An 18,656-nucleotide genomic window follows, 5' to 3' on the forward strand; every position below is an offset into this window, starting at 1 on the left:
TCCTGGGGATTCAACTCAGGGCCTCACATGTGCTAAGCACCTGTTCTACCACTGAGGTACACTCCCAGCCCCAGCGATTCCTTTATTTTTTGCTTCTGTCCCATTATTTCTCTCTTCTCCTTCTAGGGCTCTAAGTTTGTAAGTTGGGTCAATTGAGCACATCTCTCTTTATCCATCCTTATCTGTTTCCCCATTCATTCATTGATTCATATTCTCTCTCTCTCTCCCTCCCTCCTTCCCTCTCTTGGGTTGTAAGTTTTGATATTCTTATAAGCCTACCTTCAAATTCAAAATTCAAATTCAAAAACCCTGTCTTCTACTCTGTCCAGGCTGCTGTCACCTCATCCAACTAAGTACTTAATTTCAGTTACTGTATATTAAGATTCTCAAAATTTGACTTGATTCCTTTTTAGACTCTAATTCTCTGCTAGAATGCTGGATTCACTTTGTCCCTCTATTCCCCTATTTTCCTTAATATATTAAGCATAATTGTTTTGAAGCCTTTATCTGTTAACTCAAGTATTTGCATGGGTCTCCTTTGTCTTGGTAGTTGATCATTTTTCCCTGTGATTTGCATGATCAGCAATTTTTTCTATATGCTATGCATGGTGGATGATGTATTTTAAAGGTTCTGAATTCAGCATCTTTCTCTAAAGAGGAGGTCCTCTAGGAGTGAGACATCTCAGCAGGGAGCAGGGTAGCCCTAAAGACAACAGCCAGGATAAACTAGCTCCAAGCCCAGGTCCCAGAGCTAGTACAACACTCTCTGTAGACTCAGAACTCTGCCAGTCTTTTCCCTTATTGGACACACAGTGAATGGAGGCTCAGAGAGGAAAAGGGAGTTGGCCAAAGTCAGAGTGAGGGAGGACTGATGGGCCGAGAGCTCAGGCTCTTGCCTCCAGCTTTTGCCCCTGTTCTTTCCTGGACCCTGATAACATCAAGCTGCCCTGTACTCTGGCTGAGTCCTTCTATCTCACTGATAAGGCTGCAAGACCTGAAACCCACAGCCATGGGGCCCGGAAGCCAGACACCTGGGCTCTGCTTCCTGCTTACTGCTGAGACACCATGTAGTCCTGGCCTGCCCCTCCCACTCCCCCCCAGCACATGGGGCTCCTTCCCATTTTCAGGCCTCAATTTACCCGTCTGACTGAAGAAACCCCAACATCCTAGGACCCTTTGACAGCCCTTTGTTTGGCTGGGACAAGCACATGCAGCCATGGTAACTGTGGGAAGAGTCAGGAGCCAGGTTTTGAGGGTCTCCCTAGAACATCCTGAAAACTTCTGACCTCTCTGTGTTGAGAGCCATTTGGCCATCTACAGTTTCCCTCTAAGGACTCAATCAGTCTTTCTCAGGATGAGAGCAACCAGCTGAGAGCATCCAACCACCCCACACCCTCTGGATGTGAAACTTGTAAAATTCTGTCCCTTAAGCAGACTGCCCTCTCCCTCACCCCACCCAATCCATGCCCTGTGTTCACACTCTCACCTCCCAGATAGTCTCTCTTGTCCTTCCTCCTATTTCCATCTCCACTGTCTCCATCTAGTCTATTTTATTTTATTCTATTTATTTATTTTTTTGGCGGTACTGGGGATCGAACTCAGGGCCTTGTGCTTGCAAGGCAAGCACTCTACCCGCTGAGCTATCTCCCCAGCCCTCCACCTAGTCTAAATCTGGCCCTCTCCAACCCGACACTGCAGTAACCCCAGTGTGTACTCCCATACAGCCCAGGCCCCATCTGACCCATCCCCCTCTGTAGGCAGCGTATTCCTTTCTAATGCTCCTCTGGGTCACTGCACCACCACTGCCACCGCTCTACCCTTCTGTGTGAAAGATTCTTGCTCTTTAAATAAAGACTGAAATCCTTAAAACATCTTACCATGGCTACACACTGCCTGGTGGCACCGGCCAACCCCTCCCCTCAACTGATCATCTGTCTCTTGTACATATCATGTTTCTTCTGTCATGAGTACCACCCCAGGGTCTGCTTCTGTGGCTCTCAGAGGGGCCTTGTTCCCTGTTGTTCTGCAGATTTCCCATCCACCCCCACCTTGCTAGGGCCATCCAAGACTCATCTGCAAGCTGGGACAGGCCTTTTCATTGCAAAATATACCATTTTAACATGGTGTCCACCAGGTTTACCTGACCTCTTAGCGAATGAATGAATGAATGAATGAGAGAACTACTGTATGCCTGGAGTTCACATCTTTTGTTTAAAACTTGTTTCTGTGTGTGTGCCAGTGAATGCACATGTGGGCTTGGGCTGGGCAAGCCCTGGCCTCCAGCTGTCTGGCCTGAATTCCAGTGGGACTCTCTAGGGCAGCTCCATATCAATTACAAACCATCAATAATGCATCCCTTCAGAGTGGCCTAGGAAGCCATTAGCTGGGCCTGTAGGCCCAGTTGTGTGGCCTTGGAGAAAGCAGGCCGGGTGTGCCCATGGGAAGTTCAGATCAGCCGAGAAGGAGGGGCTCCCAGCCCCAGCAGAGCTCAGCAGGGTTACCTCATGGACCTTCCATGACCTCTAAAAGATCTTGCTGCCAGAGGGGTGGCTCATACCCTTGTCCCCTACTCAAAAAGCCACCTCATAGTAAGCCAGCCTGGCTTTCTTTCTCTGAGACTCTCAGCTCCATTTGCATGCTGGGTGTTGAGGTCTAGAGTCTGAGCCCAGTCTGAGACCAAGTTAGGGCTGAGTCTGTGGCCAGGGTTGACCTCAGTTTCTGACCCAGGTAAGGGCTCTGAACGGGACTAGGTTCAGGGTTCAGTCTCTAACCAGGGACAGGGCTCAGTGTGTGACCAGGGTCAGAGCTTAGAGTGTAGCCAGTATCAGGGCTCAGTCTTTGTCTCTGCTTTGGGCTAGCAATGGTGTTCAGGCTATGACTGGGGTTAGGCTCAGTGTGAAACCACAGAACCAAACTAACTAGTTTTATTCATTCATTCTTTCTTTCGTTTAACAATATCTACCAAGTGCTTCCTGCCATACCAGGCAACAACACAGGCAAGTTCCCTGCACTTTTGGAGACTATATTCTACCGGGTGGTGAAGGGTGTCAGTGGTGAACTAAAACTCTCCCTGGTTTGTTCAGATTTCTTCCAAATTCACTATGACATCATGTCAGTGACTTGAAACCAGTCATGGTTAGAGTATTTACACTGCAAAATTATACATTGTGAATCAGGCCTTCTTCTTCTTTTTCTTACCAGCACACTACTGGAAGTAAAAGAGAGGTAAACAGATAGACTTACAGAAAATGTAGAAGAACTACACAGTTATCTGTACTTTTTTCCAAATTCCACTAAAATGATAGTGAAGGAGGAAAAGGCATAAGAATTAAGAAACTATCTCTTTAAGTTTTGTCCATGAGAACAAAAACAATAGAGATTTCAGGGAATTTAGGGAAGACGAAGAACAGATGAGAAAGTGGTGACTGATCTAACAAAATGGAGAATTTATAATTAACGTGCCTTCAGTGTAGGATGGTGAGGAAAAAGGAATAATTCTCCCCTAAACCCCTGAGAGTCTAGGAGGAAGGGGATGTGGTGTGAAGCTAGGAACACATCAGGGCAGGGGTCGGTTAAAACTCTTCACATATAGTTTTCAAAATCCCTAAGGTCCCCTTCTACATCCTAAAGGGCCAGGAGACTATGCCTCATCCTACAAGTCAAAAGGTTTGTCCTCTGGAGAAACAACCAGAAGGTTCTGCATGCAGGCAGTGGGTGAGGCGGGGGCCTGGGGAGAGGTGCAGGGCTGAGCCTCCTTCCCCTAGTGGTGGGACCTTCTGCCTGCTTCCAGCCCAGAGGTACACAGAAGAATGTCCCTGGGCAGGAACCTGGAGAATTCTGGAAAATCTGAGTGGTCCCAAAGACCAAAACATGTAGACACCGACACTGGGAAGTCGTTCAATGCAGGTTTGCTGCCTGGCCACCATAGGGTTAGTAAATGTTAGTTATGTGCATGTTCTACTTTCACAAAAATAAAAGTAATTAAAAATAAACACACAAAGTCATCAGAATGTGGTAAATGGGATGTAGTGAATCCACATAGGCTGATGTGACTAAGTGCCTGGGTGGATGTGGTCAGGGAAGAGGGAGAGCTGGCCAGGTGATCTGGGATGGGGGAGAAGCTGGGGAAGAGGCCCTGAGACCACATGTGTTTGGTGTCCACGTGGAACAATGAGAAGACTGTGTGGTGGGGGCAGGGAAAGGGAAGATAGGGTGGTATGTCGCCCTAGGGTGGTCAGGTGGGCAGAGCCAGACGGTGCACCTGATCTGTAAACCAAGGGTGAGGAGTTTGGGCTCTCTCCCAAGGGAGGTGGTAAACCGCTGAGGCCTATGGACGGTGTCATGATGTGACTGAGGTCTGCCAGAATCTCTGTGACTCCTCTTGGAGAATGGCTGGCCAGGAGAGAGTTGGCAGGAGAGGTGGGAAGTGACCAGCCTGGAATAGCCTGTGGAGGTTGAGCTGGGCTCCAGACTGAAAGCAGACTGGATGTTGGCTCCAACTAACATGAGATTAAGTGCCTGCGTAGCAGGTTTGGGGAGAAAGTGGAGTCCTGTTTTGGCCAGATTACGTTTGCAACTCACATGAACTGACTACATGGTGCTGTCACATAGGAAGCTAAAGGTGTGAGTCCAATATTCCAGAGTTGGCCGGTGGCAGGGCAGAGCTGGAGATATGCTATTGGGCATTGTTGGCAAGTAGGGAACTCCTAGGGAGGGAGCTTCACCCTGGACTTTGCTATTCCCCTCCCTCCTGCCCATTCTGGCCGCACAGAAGCAATGCAACGCAAGCCCAGGACACTAGGTGGCAGTGAAGGCTCTCCTTCCTGCACAGCCCATGGTGCGAAACTTGGCCTCCACCCAGAAGTCCTGGAAAGGCTGGGAGTGTGAACAGCCATCCCAGCCACAAACCCAAGAGGCATCTGGAGGCCTTTCCAAGAAACTTTCCCCAACAAGAAAATAAATAAACCAAAATAAAAATGTGCAGGGTTTTTTTTGTTTTGTTTTTGTTTTTGTTTTTGTTTTTTTTTACAAAACCCTTAGGAAGTAACTCAACTCCTCAGGTGAAAACTCTGTTTTACACACAAGGAAACCAAGACAGGGGAAGGTGAAGGTAATTGCTAAGGCCACATGGCCAGTAGGTCCCCAGTCCTGTCTGGCTGAGAGTCCTCATGTGAGAAGGAAGTGGGCTTAACTGGAAGGCAAGCCAGTGGCTGGACCAGCAGGCATGTGATAACCAAGAGCAGCTCCCAGGCCGGTTGCATGGGCCCTCGGTGTTCCTGGGGCTCCCGTCTTCCATTTAGTACAGTACAAGGCACCTGACCAAGGTACTCATTTTGTCAAGCACCTGGGTGGCACATCTGGGCAAGTAGCTGGAGCCAGATTCAAACCCAAGTTTCCTGACTCCCCATCCAGTTGTCTTCCCACAAACCACAGTTGTGTTTCCTCTCATGGCCATCTTGTTCTCACAGTGGGTCCCACGATGAGATATCTGAGACACAAGATCACGTTTTATTACTTGAAAAAGGCTCTATAAACATAAGAACTTCTTGGAACTAGTATTATTGAGATATTTCTAAGGCGTGCACAGCATTCAGCCTTTGGATGCTCAGCCCTCTCCTCCCACCCACGCCCCCCATTCAGGAGTAAAGCGTCAGGGTACCAGACCCTGTGCCTCCCCTGCCTCTGCCCGCACACCCAGCCAGCCCTTCTGCCTCTTGCAGTTTGAGATTCGGCAACTGCGGGCACACCTGGCGCAGCAGGACCTGGATCTGGCGGCCGAGCGGGAGGCGGCGCTGCAGGCTCCGCACGTGCTCAGCCAGCCACGCAGTCGTTACAAGGTGGTGGAAGCCGGCACGTGGGACGAGGAGACAGCGGCCGAGAGCGTCGTGGAGGAGCTGCAGCCCTCGCAAGGTGAGTCCTGGGTTCCCAGAGTTTCAGGGCATTTCTTGCCTCACTCCCCGCCTCCTGCCCCGCCCCGCCCCCGGATTTTGCGCACAGACGCTGGGGCTCAGTGGAGCTGGAGCAGCTCCTTGCAGAACTGCGCCCCCTCCTCTGCTTATGACTGGGGGCACCCTCATGTCAGGGATCAGGAGTACCTTTCAAAGTCCAGGAGAGAGCGTTTAGTCAAGTGACCCTGATCCAAACTAGAAAATGATCTTAGTGACTTGTACTGGATCCGTGTCCGTGTGGCTTTTCCTCACTGCTCTGCTGCAAGTGGTAGGGGAGGTATGACTTTCCTGTTTTGTGGAGGAAGAGACCGAGACCCAGCAAAGTCACCCGAAGGCACATCACTAAGAAATGGTGGAGCCAAGATGCCTGGGACTTTCCTATTGTACTGCCACCTACGGGGGCCCAGATAGTAAGTCCAGTCCTGGGGCTGGAACAGCCCAGCACCTAAGTTTTGCAGATGGCAGAAAATTGCTGGCCACAGTGTTGGTGGAAATGGGAACCGGGGCCACAACCCAGGTTTGGGTACTGTAGAGAAATGAGCTCTTTCTAGATCCAAATCCCAGCTCTTCTGTCAGTCAACTGTGTGGCCTTGAGCAGGGATTTAACCTTTATGCACCTTGGTTTTGCCATCTGTCAAATGGGAACAAAGCTGAGCCTTCCTCACAGGGTGGTTGGGAGACATGCACAGGGCCTCACAGCCAGGAAATTGTAGAACTGGGCTTGGAACTCAGGCTGCAGAACCCCAAACGCCAGCTTGATCCAGTGTCTGGGGGTGACTTTGCCTCAATGTCAGGGCAATGAGGGCAGAACTCAGCAGTCTGAGCAGGTTGGGGGTGGGGCTCTGCCACTCCCCAGCCCCATGACTGGAGGCTCCAGTGCTCCTGTGGAGTGGACTCAGCTCCAGCTGTCTGCCTCACAGGAAGTATGAGGAACTGGTGGCTGAGGAAGCCCTGCAGGCTGAAGTCCCTGCACACAGGTTTGGGGAATGAGGTGACTATTGTGATGTTCTGACAAGTTTTCAGATCTTAGAATCACAGAATTTGGAGGCCAGAAGGGACTGCTGAAACCAGCCCTTCAGCTGATGTGACAAGCCCACCCCCAACTCCCCCAGGAGGCCATGAGGCCCCACCTCACCCTTCTCTAAGAGGTGCTTAGCACCTCCCTGGGCAGCCCACCCTCCTTTAAATGGCTCTGCCTCTACAAAACGCTTCCTGAGACTGACTGACCTGAGGCCGGCCCCCCACCTGCCTTCCCCCTGTGTGTGTGGTTTCTATCCACAGAGTGGTGCCCTCCCAGGTGTGACACCCTTCCCAGGCTATTTTTCTCCCCCAGGGATGGTCACCTGCATCCCCACTGCCAGTCCTCAGAGCACAAACTCTCCAGGTTCTTGCTTACTGTTCCTGCCCTGAACTCTCCCGTTCAGGTCCCTCTCAGGGTAACATCCAGAACTGAGTTGTTGGGAGCTCCAAGGCCAGGGCAGTAATGAGGGGCCATTCCTGCTATCTGTTCTGGTATTCTGGACCCCAGACTCCTGGATGAGGTCCAAAGGCTCCCGAGCCTACGCAGACTCCCTGGCCTGAGCTCCCAGCAGACCCAGGTTTCACACGTTGCGCACTTGGCTCTGCTGAGCCCTCCGTCCCTGCAGCCCACCTGTGAGCCACCGACTGTTTAGACTCCCATGCTGAACTTGACATTCATCTGGACAAGCCCTGCCTTCACTCCAGGACCTGGGAGATCCTGATTCACAGCCCATCACCAGCACCTGCTGGCTTTACTTCCTGAATATGTCTTGAAATGTCCCTTCTTCCTCTTCACTGCTCAGTCGTCATCATTTCTGGACCTTGCCTGGCTCCCCAGGTGCCTTCTGCAGGCGCCCTTCCCCCACTGTACAGCAATCTGTCCAAAATATTTCATGTCTTGACAGCCTTGACTGGTTCCCTATGTCCCTTAGGAAAAAACTCAAGTCCTTTAGGGTGGCATATTAGTTTTCTGGAACTTCCATAACAAAATGTCACCCACTAGGTGTCTTAAACAGCAGAAAGTTCTAGTCCCGGAGATTAGAAGTCTGGGAACAGCTTTTGGCAGGGTTGGTTTCTCTCAGTGCTGTGACAGGGAACCCATTCCCAGCTGCTTCCCCAGCTTCTGGTGGTGGCTGGCACTCCTTGACATTTCTTAGCTTGTAGGATCATCCTCCTCTCTCTATCTGCACACGTCGCTCTCTCTGCGTGTCTGTGTCCAAACTTCCCCTTTTTATAAAGACCCAGTCATTTGCATCAGGGCCTACCTACTCCCTGTGAGCTCCTCTTGACTAATTACACCTGCAGCCACCTTGTTTCCGAGTAAGATCACCGTCCAATACTAGAGAAGAAGACTTCAGCATAATGAATTGGGAGGGACACAGCTGTTCAGGCTCTATCGGGTGGCAGGAGACCCCTGCTGATGCCCCCCCCTCCTCTGCCCTATCTTGGCTGTCGCCCAGGAGCCTCTGTCAGTGTGCTGAGCCTTTCCACACGCCGTTCAGTGGATGGCCTGGACTGTCTGCCAAACTTCTCCTCATCCTTGGACTCCATCCCCATGTGCTCCTGGACCACCACATCCAGCCCTCAAGACCTCACCTCAGTTCCCACTGGGCCTGTGCAGGGCTGCCCTGTTTATGTGTCTTCCTGTGCCTGGCTCCTGCGTCTCCAGGGCCTGAACCTCAGCAGGCTCTCCAAGTAGACTGAATGGTCTACAAGTCTAAAACTCATCAAGGAACAAAGCAGGGCGCTGGCTTGATGCCCTCAGGGCCCCTGCAGCTCAGCTTTCTTGGTGCTCAGAGGCCACCAGCACAGTCCATACCAGAGACCTCCCCACCTGCTAACTTTTGACTCCCCAGGCTGAGGCTTTGGAAACTACCATCTTTTTCTTTTTGTTAATAGGCATTGAACTCAGAGGCAGTCTACCACTGGGCTATATCCTCAGTCTTTTATATTTTTCATTTTGAGACAGAGTCCCACTAAGTTGCTTAGGACCTTGCTAAGCTGCAGAGGCTGGCCTCATACTTGCAGTCCTCCTTCCTCAGCCTCCCAAGTTTCTGAGATTACAGGCATGTGCCACCTCACCCAGCTCCCTTCCTAGTCTTTCTGAAAGTTCTTCTGGAAGGCAACAACAACTTTTTTCCCCTTGGTCTGGCTTCCAGAGAATAGGAGGGTCTGGTTTGCAGTTATGGGGCCCATCCTGGATCTTCCTCCCTAGTGGAGCAAAGTGAGTGAGAGGCGCCACTCTGCTGCTCTCCCTGCTGGAGTCTCGCAGCTGAGGCTCACCCGGGAGGGCCTGCCCAGTTCCCTGAGGCAGGTCTGAGTACTTCCGCTCTCCCCAGTGCCTCTCTCATCGGCATCCTTGGCTCCAGAGATAACGGTGGGGATTGTTGTTCCTTAGCCAGTGGCCTGCAGATGCTGGACATTGGAGGCCACATTGGGGCCTACAGGGAGCCAAGGTCAAACACACCAAGTCTTTCAAATCACACCAACATTCTGGGGCCGAGTTCCTGTCCATCCTGCTCCTCTGCCTGCAGCCTGAATAATAGCAACTTCCAGAAGGAGGAGGAGTGGGAGGGAGGGACAGGCTGAGCCAGAGTCCAAGCCCACTCATAGGTAAACTTTTTTGGCTGCATGTCACTAGCCAGGTGTCATGGAGTCTGTGCTGACCCCTCAACCTCCTAAGCACTGCGGGAGAGTTCCAAATAAGGCAGGCTCTGGCTTCCTGTAGAGGGGCTCCCCTGGGAGCAGTTGCCAATGTCCCTCCTGCCCAGCCCTGGAACCCTACCTCGGCTGCCTGGTACCCCTATGCAACATCACCTGGGCACCTCCCGCGCCACATGCTCACCTGCCCTGCGCCTGCCCATCTCTTCAGCCGCCCACTCGTAATGCATTACCCATCTACCACTTCACAGCCGATTCTCAGAGCCTTCAGTAGCACAGCCTGAGCCTCTGAGGCAGAGGACGGGATGGGGGTTGGTGGGAGGCACACAGGATTCACAGCCTTGAGTGGTCCAGGGCGTCTCCCAGCTGATCTCTGTCTGACCCGGAGATGTGTCCAGGGAGGGATTTTCAGGTCATTAGAAATTATGGTTGGACAAGCTAGGGGCATTCTGGGCCACTCTGGAGATTAAGAAAGGGCAGCATTTGTTGCCTGCCATGACCTTCAGGCCAGCAGGGCTCTGAGACCTGCTGCATTCACAATAGGCACAGGATCTGGACATTAACCTGCAGACATGAGCAATGAGTCACAGGAGCCTTGGGAGGGGCCAGTGCCTCCCCTGTGTGGCTGTTGCTCCCCGGGTGGGGGAGGGCTGTCCAGGAGGGTGGGGGTGCCAGCCCTAGCAGCAGCTTTAGCCTGGAGAGGCGGAAGTGGCTCCTGCAGTCTCAACAGTTGCCAGCAGGTCACAGTCAGACAACGCATGCACTGGCTTCTGTTTAGACTTGCTGTAGCACAAATCATTTTTAAAACCTGGGCTGCAAAGTTCCAGGCTTTGGGGCTTGCCAAGTTCACGGTGCCCCTGTGTAGTCATTAATACTTCTCTCCCAAATTTATTAGTCTTGAAGCTCGCCCATAACTTATGAATTACAGCCCCTGGTAGGAGTGCCACTGATTTCACTGTATATCACAGCGAGTGAACCTTGGTGTCCCCCCACCCAACCCCATGCTGCACCAGCGTCCAGGGAAACCGCCACAGAGGTGCCTCTGGCCAGTCCTGGCTGCCAAGAGCAGCGGGGCAGGGAGCTGAGCTGGAACCAGGGTTTGCCTGTGGAGAGGACAGGGCCCGTGTATTCCTGGGTGTCTCTGCTGGCCCCATAGTGTATGTGTGCCTGATGGTGCTGGGAAGCCCAGGAGCCCCAGAGCCATAGCACTAGAGCTGAGAGAGCCTCACAGAGTAGCATTTGAAGCAGTTTTGGACATGGTTCAGGACTTGGGTCCAGGCTGAATCTCAACTTGGCCTTGAACAAGTTATTTGACCTCCGAGCTGGGTCGGCTTCATGGACATGATCTGTATGATCGCAGAGGGACCTGAGCTTGGTTCAGGGCTCTGCTGTTGCCCTCGGAAATTCTTAATTCTGAAATTCTTAATACTTTTTGAACAAGAGGCCTATAAATTATGCAGCTGGTCCTGCCTCTAAGCCCCAACATTTCCAGAATGAGGACAGTGCAGCGTCTTTTCACTGAGGAGGATTGGGCATTCAGTCCTGTGCTCAGCTTTCATGCTTGGTATACAGTAGGTGTTCAGTGAGTGTTAGTGTTCCTTTCAGTGAGGGCTGCCAAGCCAGCAAACCAGGGACCCCAAACCAGGAAGCAGGGCTTCCCCAGGGGTTTTGGGGCACGGGTCTTCAGAGGATGTGAGGTCAGCTACCCTCTGCCACTCAGTCACACAGAGCATGTGAGGGCCAGCTGGTCCTGATGTCTCCTGGAAACCTGGCCCAGCTGACTCACCGACCTTTCTCTGCCTCAATAGTAGGTTGGGGCTCCACCGAAGGGTTAAAACCCACGTAATGAGTGTTGGCAACTCACACTCCAAGGATTTCAGAGGATTAGACGGGTGGGTTTGAAAGTGTTCACACCCCAGGAAGAAAGGCGCCAGGCAACAGAGAGCAGCTGCCAGAGAAGTCACCAGAGACTTTGGGGCCAGCAGTGAGCACTGTGGCCAGGAACTCAGGAAGGGAGGGATGCCCAGGCTAGACATGTGTCATCTCAGGATTTTTTTTTTTTTTTGTACCAGGGATTGAACTCAGGGACACATAATCACTGAACCACATCCCCAACCCCTTTTTTAATGTTTTAATTTGAGACAGGGCCTCACTAAACTGAGGCTGGTTTTGAACTTGTGATCCTCCTGCCTCAGCCTCCGGAGCTGCTGGGATTACAGGCATGCCACCATGCCCAGTTCATCTTGGGATTTTTACAGGGTACCTGCAGCTAGGTATTTGCTATCCCCATTTTATGAGTGAGAAAGCTAGTCTTAGGGATTTACCTAAGGACACTGAGCAAGTGCCCTGTGAAGCTGGAGATGGTGCCCGGGGTGTTTTGTTCTGCAGTCTGAGTTTGACCCTCTTCCTTCCTGACCCTCCAGGGTTTGCAGGACTCAGTCCCCTGGGGGCTGCTTCCAACCGTCCACAGAGCTCTTCAGTGCTGAATCAAGACCAGCCCTGTGGCAGGGGCTGGATGGGTAGCTCTGTGAGGCTGGCTATGCCTGCCTCCCCTCCTGTCCTGTCCCCCAGGCTGCCAGACCTGTGACCTAGCAGTCACAGGTTTCTCAGTTGGGGAGAAGAGTGAGGCTGCAGACTGACCAGTGCAGACAGCATCCCATGGTGGCCCTGTGGCTTTTTGGGGTGGGGGCAGGGAGGCTAGGAAGATCTACAGGCCTCCAACTCAGCCACAGTCTTCTGTCCAGGCCACCCTCAGCACCTGGCATATGCCAAGCCCCAGGCCAACAGGGAATCTTAGTAAATTGTGACTCCTGAGACCCCTGGGTTGGGGCAGTCGGAACCCCTGCCCAAGGAGCCAGTTCTGGGAAGTGAGAATCCAGGGGCCAGTATGAAGCAGAGGGCGATGGGGCAAGTGTTGGCACTTCCAGGGATGTCCGCACGGGCCCCCTCCCAGACGGTGTGACACAGGTCTTGAGCAGAGGGAGTGAGGGCCCTGGGAGAAAATGCATACTGGTCAGAGTTTCAGCAGCCACCTGGGACCAGGCTCTTTGTCAGACATGTATAAGGAGCGAGCAATCCCATTCATTATGCCCACAGGCAGGGCAAGAGCCCAAAGGGGAAGCCATGAGGTCCCACTTACGGCTGGACACAGGGCTGTAGCAGAGGGTTCAGGGGCCCCTTGACTGGTCATAAACTTGGTGGGAGTCAGGGTATTGATAAAGAAAAAAAGGAGGTAGCAAGTAGTGACCAGGGTCCCACCCCAGGTGGCAGGGGAACCAGTCACCCAGGTAAAGGATGCAGGAGGGGAAGGGAGAAGCTGAGTTCTATTTTGGACTTGCTGAGTTAGAGGCAGCTGGAGGCTATTCAGAAGATGTCGCCTGGGGACCAGTCAAGCTCCAGAGAGTTCTGGGCTGGACGTCACCAGGCTCCAGTTGTTTTTACTTGGATTAAGATGTGAGCATCCTCAAATATGTAGACAACACAGAGATGGGAGAGGGGTCAGAGACCTTAGCAGGCTGAACCAAGACTCAGAATGCTTTCAGCAGGCTGTACCTCTGGGCCGAAACCAACGCACCCACGTTTGCCCAGGATGATGAATTCGAAGCCCTGGTGGGGGATACAGGAAGGCAGGTGGGTGAGGCCTGGCCTGGCTCCAGCTCCGAGAGGAGACCTGGGCGTCCATGCTGGCTGCGAGCTGTGTGAGTCAGTAGAGGGGCATTGCTAAACAGGCAGAGGATGTGAGGGGCGGCGATGGCACCACATCTTAGGAGAATCAGTTTATTAAATAATGGCCATCTGACAGGGCCCTGGTGAGGGTCAAAAACTGGACCAGAACTGGAGCTCTGATTGGGAGACCAAACACAGCTCCCTTCCTGTCTCCTCCTCCCCTCTGTCCCATCTGGAGCCCACGGCAAAGCATTCAGAGTGGAAAGGCTGGAAAGTAGGGAGGGGCAGAGGGGCGGGAGGGGCCTGTAAGTGCTAAAAGGTCCCTTGTCTAGAGGGGAGTAGCCCAGGGCTTCTCCTTGGTACCTGTGGGGAGTTGGAAGCAGACTCTGCAAGCTTGGCGCCTAGCAGGCACTTCCTGATGAGATGGAGATTGGCTGCTCCACCAAGGAGTGGCTGCTGGCTCCAGCTGTGCTCCCTGGAGGCAGGACTCTGGCCTCAAGGGTACTCTGGCAGGGGGCAGGCACACTGGGGGCCCACTGAGCAAAATGGGAAGCTGCGATCCTCAGAGCTCCTCAACAAATGCAGGAGCTGCTGCCCAGAGGAGCGGCGGTGGAGGGGAACCTCTGCTCTGAGGTGGCCCTGCACTGGGGGATCAGGGGATGGCCCGGATGCCTCCTGTCCCTTCCCCGTTTGCTGTGTCACCCCTTAGAACTTCAGAGCCATCTAACCCAGCCATATCACGATCTGTAGGAGCCGCCACAGCACCCTTGTGGGTGCAGGTGAAGAAACTGAGGCCAGGGGAGGGGATGTGACCTGGCAGCACCAGGACACAGCTAGAGTAAGTGACCAGATCCTCCTGCTTGGCTCGTGGGCCTACACCTCTACTGCTTGCATGACAGCAGCCAGGCTGGCCACCTCCAGCTCACCAGGGCGGCCAGCAGGCCAGAGAGCATTTACAGCTTATGCATGGACAGCCACAGGGGAGTGTGTTGCAGGCTAATGCTGGAGGGGCCTGGAGCCCGGGCCACACCCTCAGCTCAGCGTTATTGTAGAACACACCTCTGGCCGCAGGCATTTAAAGAGGCCAAAAAAGCTTTTAAGAGCCAGGCCTCTGCCTGTGCGTCACTCAGCCTCCTAGTGTGAGGGCAGATGGGCTTCTGCAGCTAACTCAGGTGCGGCAGGTCGGTGGACTCAAGAGCATCAGGTCTGCAGACCTCCCCGTTCCTCCAAGAGGCCCCCCCAGGTGTGGTCTGGGCTGCCTGGAGGAGCTACCCCTGGTCCCACTCCAGGAATCTGACTCACTGGTTAGCTCCTTAACACCTCAGGAAAGTAAATGTCATTATCCCCCTTTTACAGACAAGAGTCAGAGGCTCAGAGACTCATGCTGGAGTTGGGGTTTGGAATGGGCAATTCCAGTCTGACAAGTTGCCAGTCTGAGCGAGGTCCTCATCCTGTTGCTCTCTAAACCCTGTCAGGATCCTCCTGTTATCTCTTGCCTCTATCCCTGCCTGTCCTATCAGGCACTGCCCACCCTCAGGTCCTGTCACCCCCATAGGGCATTGCATCTCTTATTCCCCACCTAAACTCCAGCCCCTTCCAAAACACTCCCTGGAACCTCGGGAGTGACCCCTCCAAATCCCCCCTGGCCATGTTCAAACCTTTCTTTGGCTCCTCCCTGGCCTTGGATGTCCTAAGGATGGCCTTGGGGGTCTCCCATCACCCATGTTTCCTCCTGCTCTCAGGCCACTCTGGGAATCTCACCTCTCTTCACTCCTCCCAAGACAATGAACCAATAAATATTTCTTTAAGACCCTCTTTCATGTCATCTCCTTTGACCTGGTCAGACTTTCACCTCCTCAACAACTATTTACTGAGCATCTACTATATGTAGGAACTGAGCAGGTAGTGGGGATTCCTAGCACTCTATGGCAAGGAAGACTGGAGGCCTCAGGCGGACCAAGCCACAGGGACTGTACCAGTGATACTTAGTCCCAGATGCTGTGGGTGGCTGTATGTTCCTGCAAACAGGATTTTGAGTCTCCTTCATTGAGGCCAGCAATTCTGGTGACCCTGAGAACTCAACTGGATTTAGACAGGGAAATCGGAGGGCATCTAGTCAGGTAAAGTCCTGAGGAACTATTTCCACACCACTCATCTCAGAGATGGGGGTCGGGGAAGGAAAGGGTCTGTCCAGGTCAGGTGTCAAGGTAGATACTGCATCAGAGGCTGGGTCCTCTGGCTCCTGGTACCGTCCAACCCTGGGACCTCTGAGATGTTGCTCTGAGCAGAACAGGAGGCTTCCATCACACATAGGCAGGACTTCTGAGAGACAGATGCCTCTTCTCGTGGCCATAGATGGAGAGCCAGGAGGTTGGGGTGAAGCATGAACTTGCCACAGTCCCTGCCTCTTGGGCTCTGACAAGCCATCCCATGCCCTCTTCTCTGTCCCCACCTCCACAGAAGCCGCTGTGAAGGACGACATGAACAGCTACATCAGTCAGTACTACAATGGGCCCAGCAGTGGTAAGTCTGGGGCGGAGCTCTTCTGCATGTACTGGAACCTCAGTGCAGCCCAGGCCACCTGTGACCCCGCCGCCCTTCACAGAATTGGCAGTCACAACTCAGTCTGGCTTCAGAGATCACAGCTTGCCACTTTGGGGGCCTGGACCATGAGTGCAGGCCAAGCTCAAGGTTAACCTATCTGGAGCTTCAGCTCTCAGACTCCAGAGCCAGAGGGGGGGTGCCCAAGGGCGGCCTGTGGGTGCTAAAGCGGGTGTTTTGAGATCACTGACCAATGAAAGCTGCATGTGGAGCCCTGCAGTAAAAGGGGGTGAGGTTCAGAACTTGAAGTGATGGCACCCCCAACCTGAGACCCTCTCAAGTGAGCCAGACGGAGGGTCAGCTCACACCACATGACTGGGCTGAGTGGCACAGGCCTCCTTTCCTTCTTACTGTGAGTGTCTCAGGGGAGCCTAGTGGGTTTTATTTATGGGAAAGATTGGGTTTAAAATAATACCTCGTCCTTCAGCATCTTGCTTCCTTTTAGCCAACATCTTAAATGCTGAGTTTGGAGTTCACAGCCCTCAAATCCTTGTGTGCCCATTGTAAAGACAGAACATTAAGCTGGACAACACGTGCTGGATTTGAATTTTTTCTTTTCTATTGTTTGGCTCTCGAAGGTCTCTTCCCTCTTTTCTCCTTTCTCCAAACCTCATCCAAACTGCTGGTTTCAAAGACCACCAGTCTCTAGTCCAGACCCCTTTCCCTGTCTACTCCCCACCACTGCAGGGAGAATTCCCTCCCTACTCCAGCTGCGATTCAGCCCTTGAGACCTCTCACCTCGAGGAGAGTTGTGGAGTGTCCCCTGCCCCTGCCATCTTCCTGAGAGGCCAGTCAATCCTTTGCAGGCCAGAGCTGATCAGACCACTCCCCATGCTGGTCCCTTAAAAACATACAGTGACTCTGCAGACTGAGACCCATGCTCCTTGTCCTGTTGCTCTCTGAGTTAGGATGGGCTAGGTTAGGTTATGGTAACAAATAACCCTGCCCCTAGGTGGCTTAAATAACGCAACAAAGGCCCAAGGCAGGTAGTCTGGGGCTCTGCTGCCAGGTCATTTTGCCCAGCACCCAGAAGAGAAAGCAGCGCCATCAACTCTAGGACATTGGCTCATAAAACTTTCACTTGGAAATGCCATGAGTTACTTCTCACAGATGACATCAAAGTATGTCACATATCTGCACCTGAATTCAACAAGTTGAGTGGCAGCGAATTGGGACCAGGAACTGGGCTTTCCCGAGGACTCCCTCCTTGAAGACTGCCTCCTACAGCCTGCCCGCCCCCCAGCCCCACCCACACCAGGGCTGGACGAGGCGTGGCCCCAGGCGAGGGTGACCGACATTGCCTCCTTTCTTGCAGACAGTGGAGTCCCAGAACCAGCTGTGTGTGTGGTCACCACGGCTGCCATAGACATCCACCAGCCCAACATCTCCTCAGACCTCTTCTCAGTCGACGTGCCCCTGAAGCTCGGCGGCAACGGCACCTGCGCCAGTGCCACCTCAGAGGGTGCCACCCACAGCTCAGTCACCTGGGCCCAGAGCGACAGCAGCCAGACACTGGGCTCCTCCACAGACTGCAGCACCGCCCGAGAAGAGCCATCCTCCGAGCCTGGCCCCTCTTCCCTGCCACTGCCGCCACCACCCCAGCCGCAGATGGCAGAGGCCAGGGTCCAGGACCTGCTGTCCTCCCTGTCAGAGGACCCCTGCCCATCCCAGAGGGCCTTGGACCCAGCCCCCCTGGCCCGGCCCAGCCCAGCAGGCTCGGCCCATGCCAGCCCTGAGCTGGAGCACAGGGTAAGTCTGTTCAACCAGAAGAACCAGGAGGGCTTCACTGTCTTTCAGATCAAGCCTGTCATCCACTTCCAGCCCGCTGCACCTGTGCTGGAGGAGAAGTTCAGATCTTTGGAATCCAAAGAGCAAAAGTTGCACAGGGTCCCTGAGGCCTAGAGCCTGCAAGTTCACTGGGGGAGGAGGGGAGACAGCCATCTTGAAGCTCTCTCGGGACCCCGGAGGCCACTGAGGGCCCCATAGGGGCCCAGGATCCTGCCTGGCCTCCCTCAGGGTGCTGCCTGCCTCCAGGGAGGTGATGCCAGACCAGGAGGCCACACGCCTCAGACCTCAAAGCCCAGGGCTGGCGCCTCCTCTTGCCCTGCTCAGGGGAGGGTGGTGCTCATGGCTGGGTTGTTGTTTTTGTTTTTGTTTTTGTTTTTGTTTTTAACCATTTTTACAAAAACCAGCCTGTGGCCCAGTTTCAGCAGGGTAGAGTATGGGGGCCAGCTCAGCCTCTTCCGTTGCCTTCGTTCCTGATGCCCACCCTGGACCCTCGGGAACAGCACTGTGAGCAGGGGCTGACCAGCCCCACCCCAAGCCGTCCTTTCCAGGAATCCTGGGTGGAGCCGACACAGACCACCATCTGAGTCTGTTTCATTTGTCCTCATTCTCTCATTTCGGCATGAGCATTTCTGAGTCTTTCGAGACAAATCTAGTTTTCACCTTCACACAATGTGACGGGACAGGTCTGGAGGGTGGGGGGCCTGGGGGCGGGGCACAGCCATTTTCCGACCTTGGCTTTAATAATAAAAACCAGCTGCACTGAGACTTCCAGTTGGCAGAGGTTTTCCTTTGGTTATCAGCCCAGGGGAAGTATCCAGAGTGGCTTAGGGCCGGCACCCTCATAGTGCCAGCTCCTCTCTGGCAGCCCCTGCAGGTTGTGTGACTCCAGGCTAGTCCCCTCCCTCCCTCATCCCCCTGCCAAATGGGTCTCATCTTCTGCCTCCTCACTGGTGACTCCCAGACCAAGTCCCT

General features: G+C 53.5%; 1 protein-coding gene across 12 annotated transcripts in view; it reads left to right on the top strand.

Annotated features, from left to right (window-relative positions):
• Tmem266 (transmembrane protein 266) overlaps positions 1-18,371 on the top strand; it is a 111,305-nt gene extending 92,934 nt beyond the window's left edge. For all 12 annotated transcript variants that reach the window (XM_047538859.1, XM_047538860.1, XM_047538861.1 and 9 more), the window contains 3 exons: positions 5,721-5,910; positions 15,756-15,818; positions 17,212-18,371. In XM_047538859.1, coding sequence (XP_047394815.1) covers positions 5,721-5,910; positions 15,756-15,818; positions 17,212-17,798 — 840 coding nt within the window. In that variant the 3' untranslated portion in view covers positions 17,799-18,371. The remainder of the gene's footprint in view (positions 1-5,720; positions 5,911-15,755; positions 15,819-17,211) is intronic.
• Positions 18,372-18,656: the final 285 nt, after the last annotated feature.

The sequence above is a fragment of the Sciurus carolinensis genome, chromosome 2, assembly GCF_902686445.1.
Source record: "Sciurus carolinensis chromosome 2, mSciCar1.2, whole genome shotgun sequence".
NCBI lineage: Eukaryota > Metazoa > Chordata > Mammalia > Rodentia > Sciuridae > Sciurus > Sciurus carolinensis.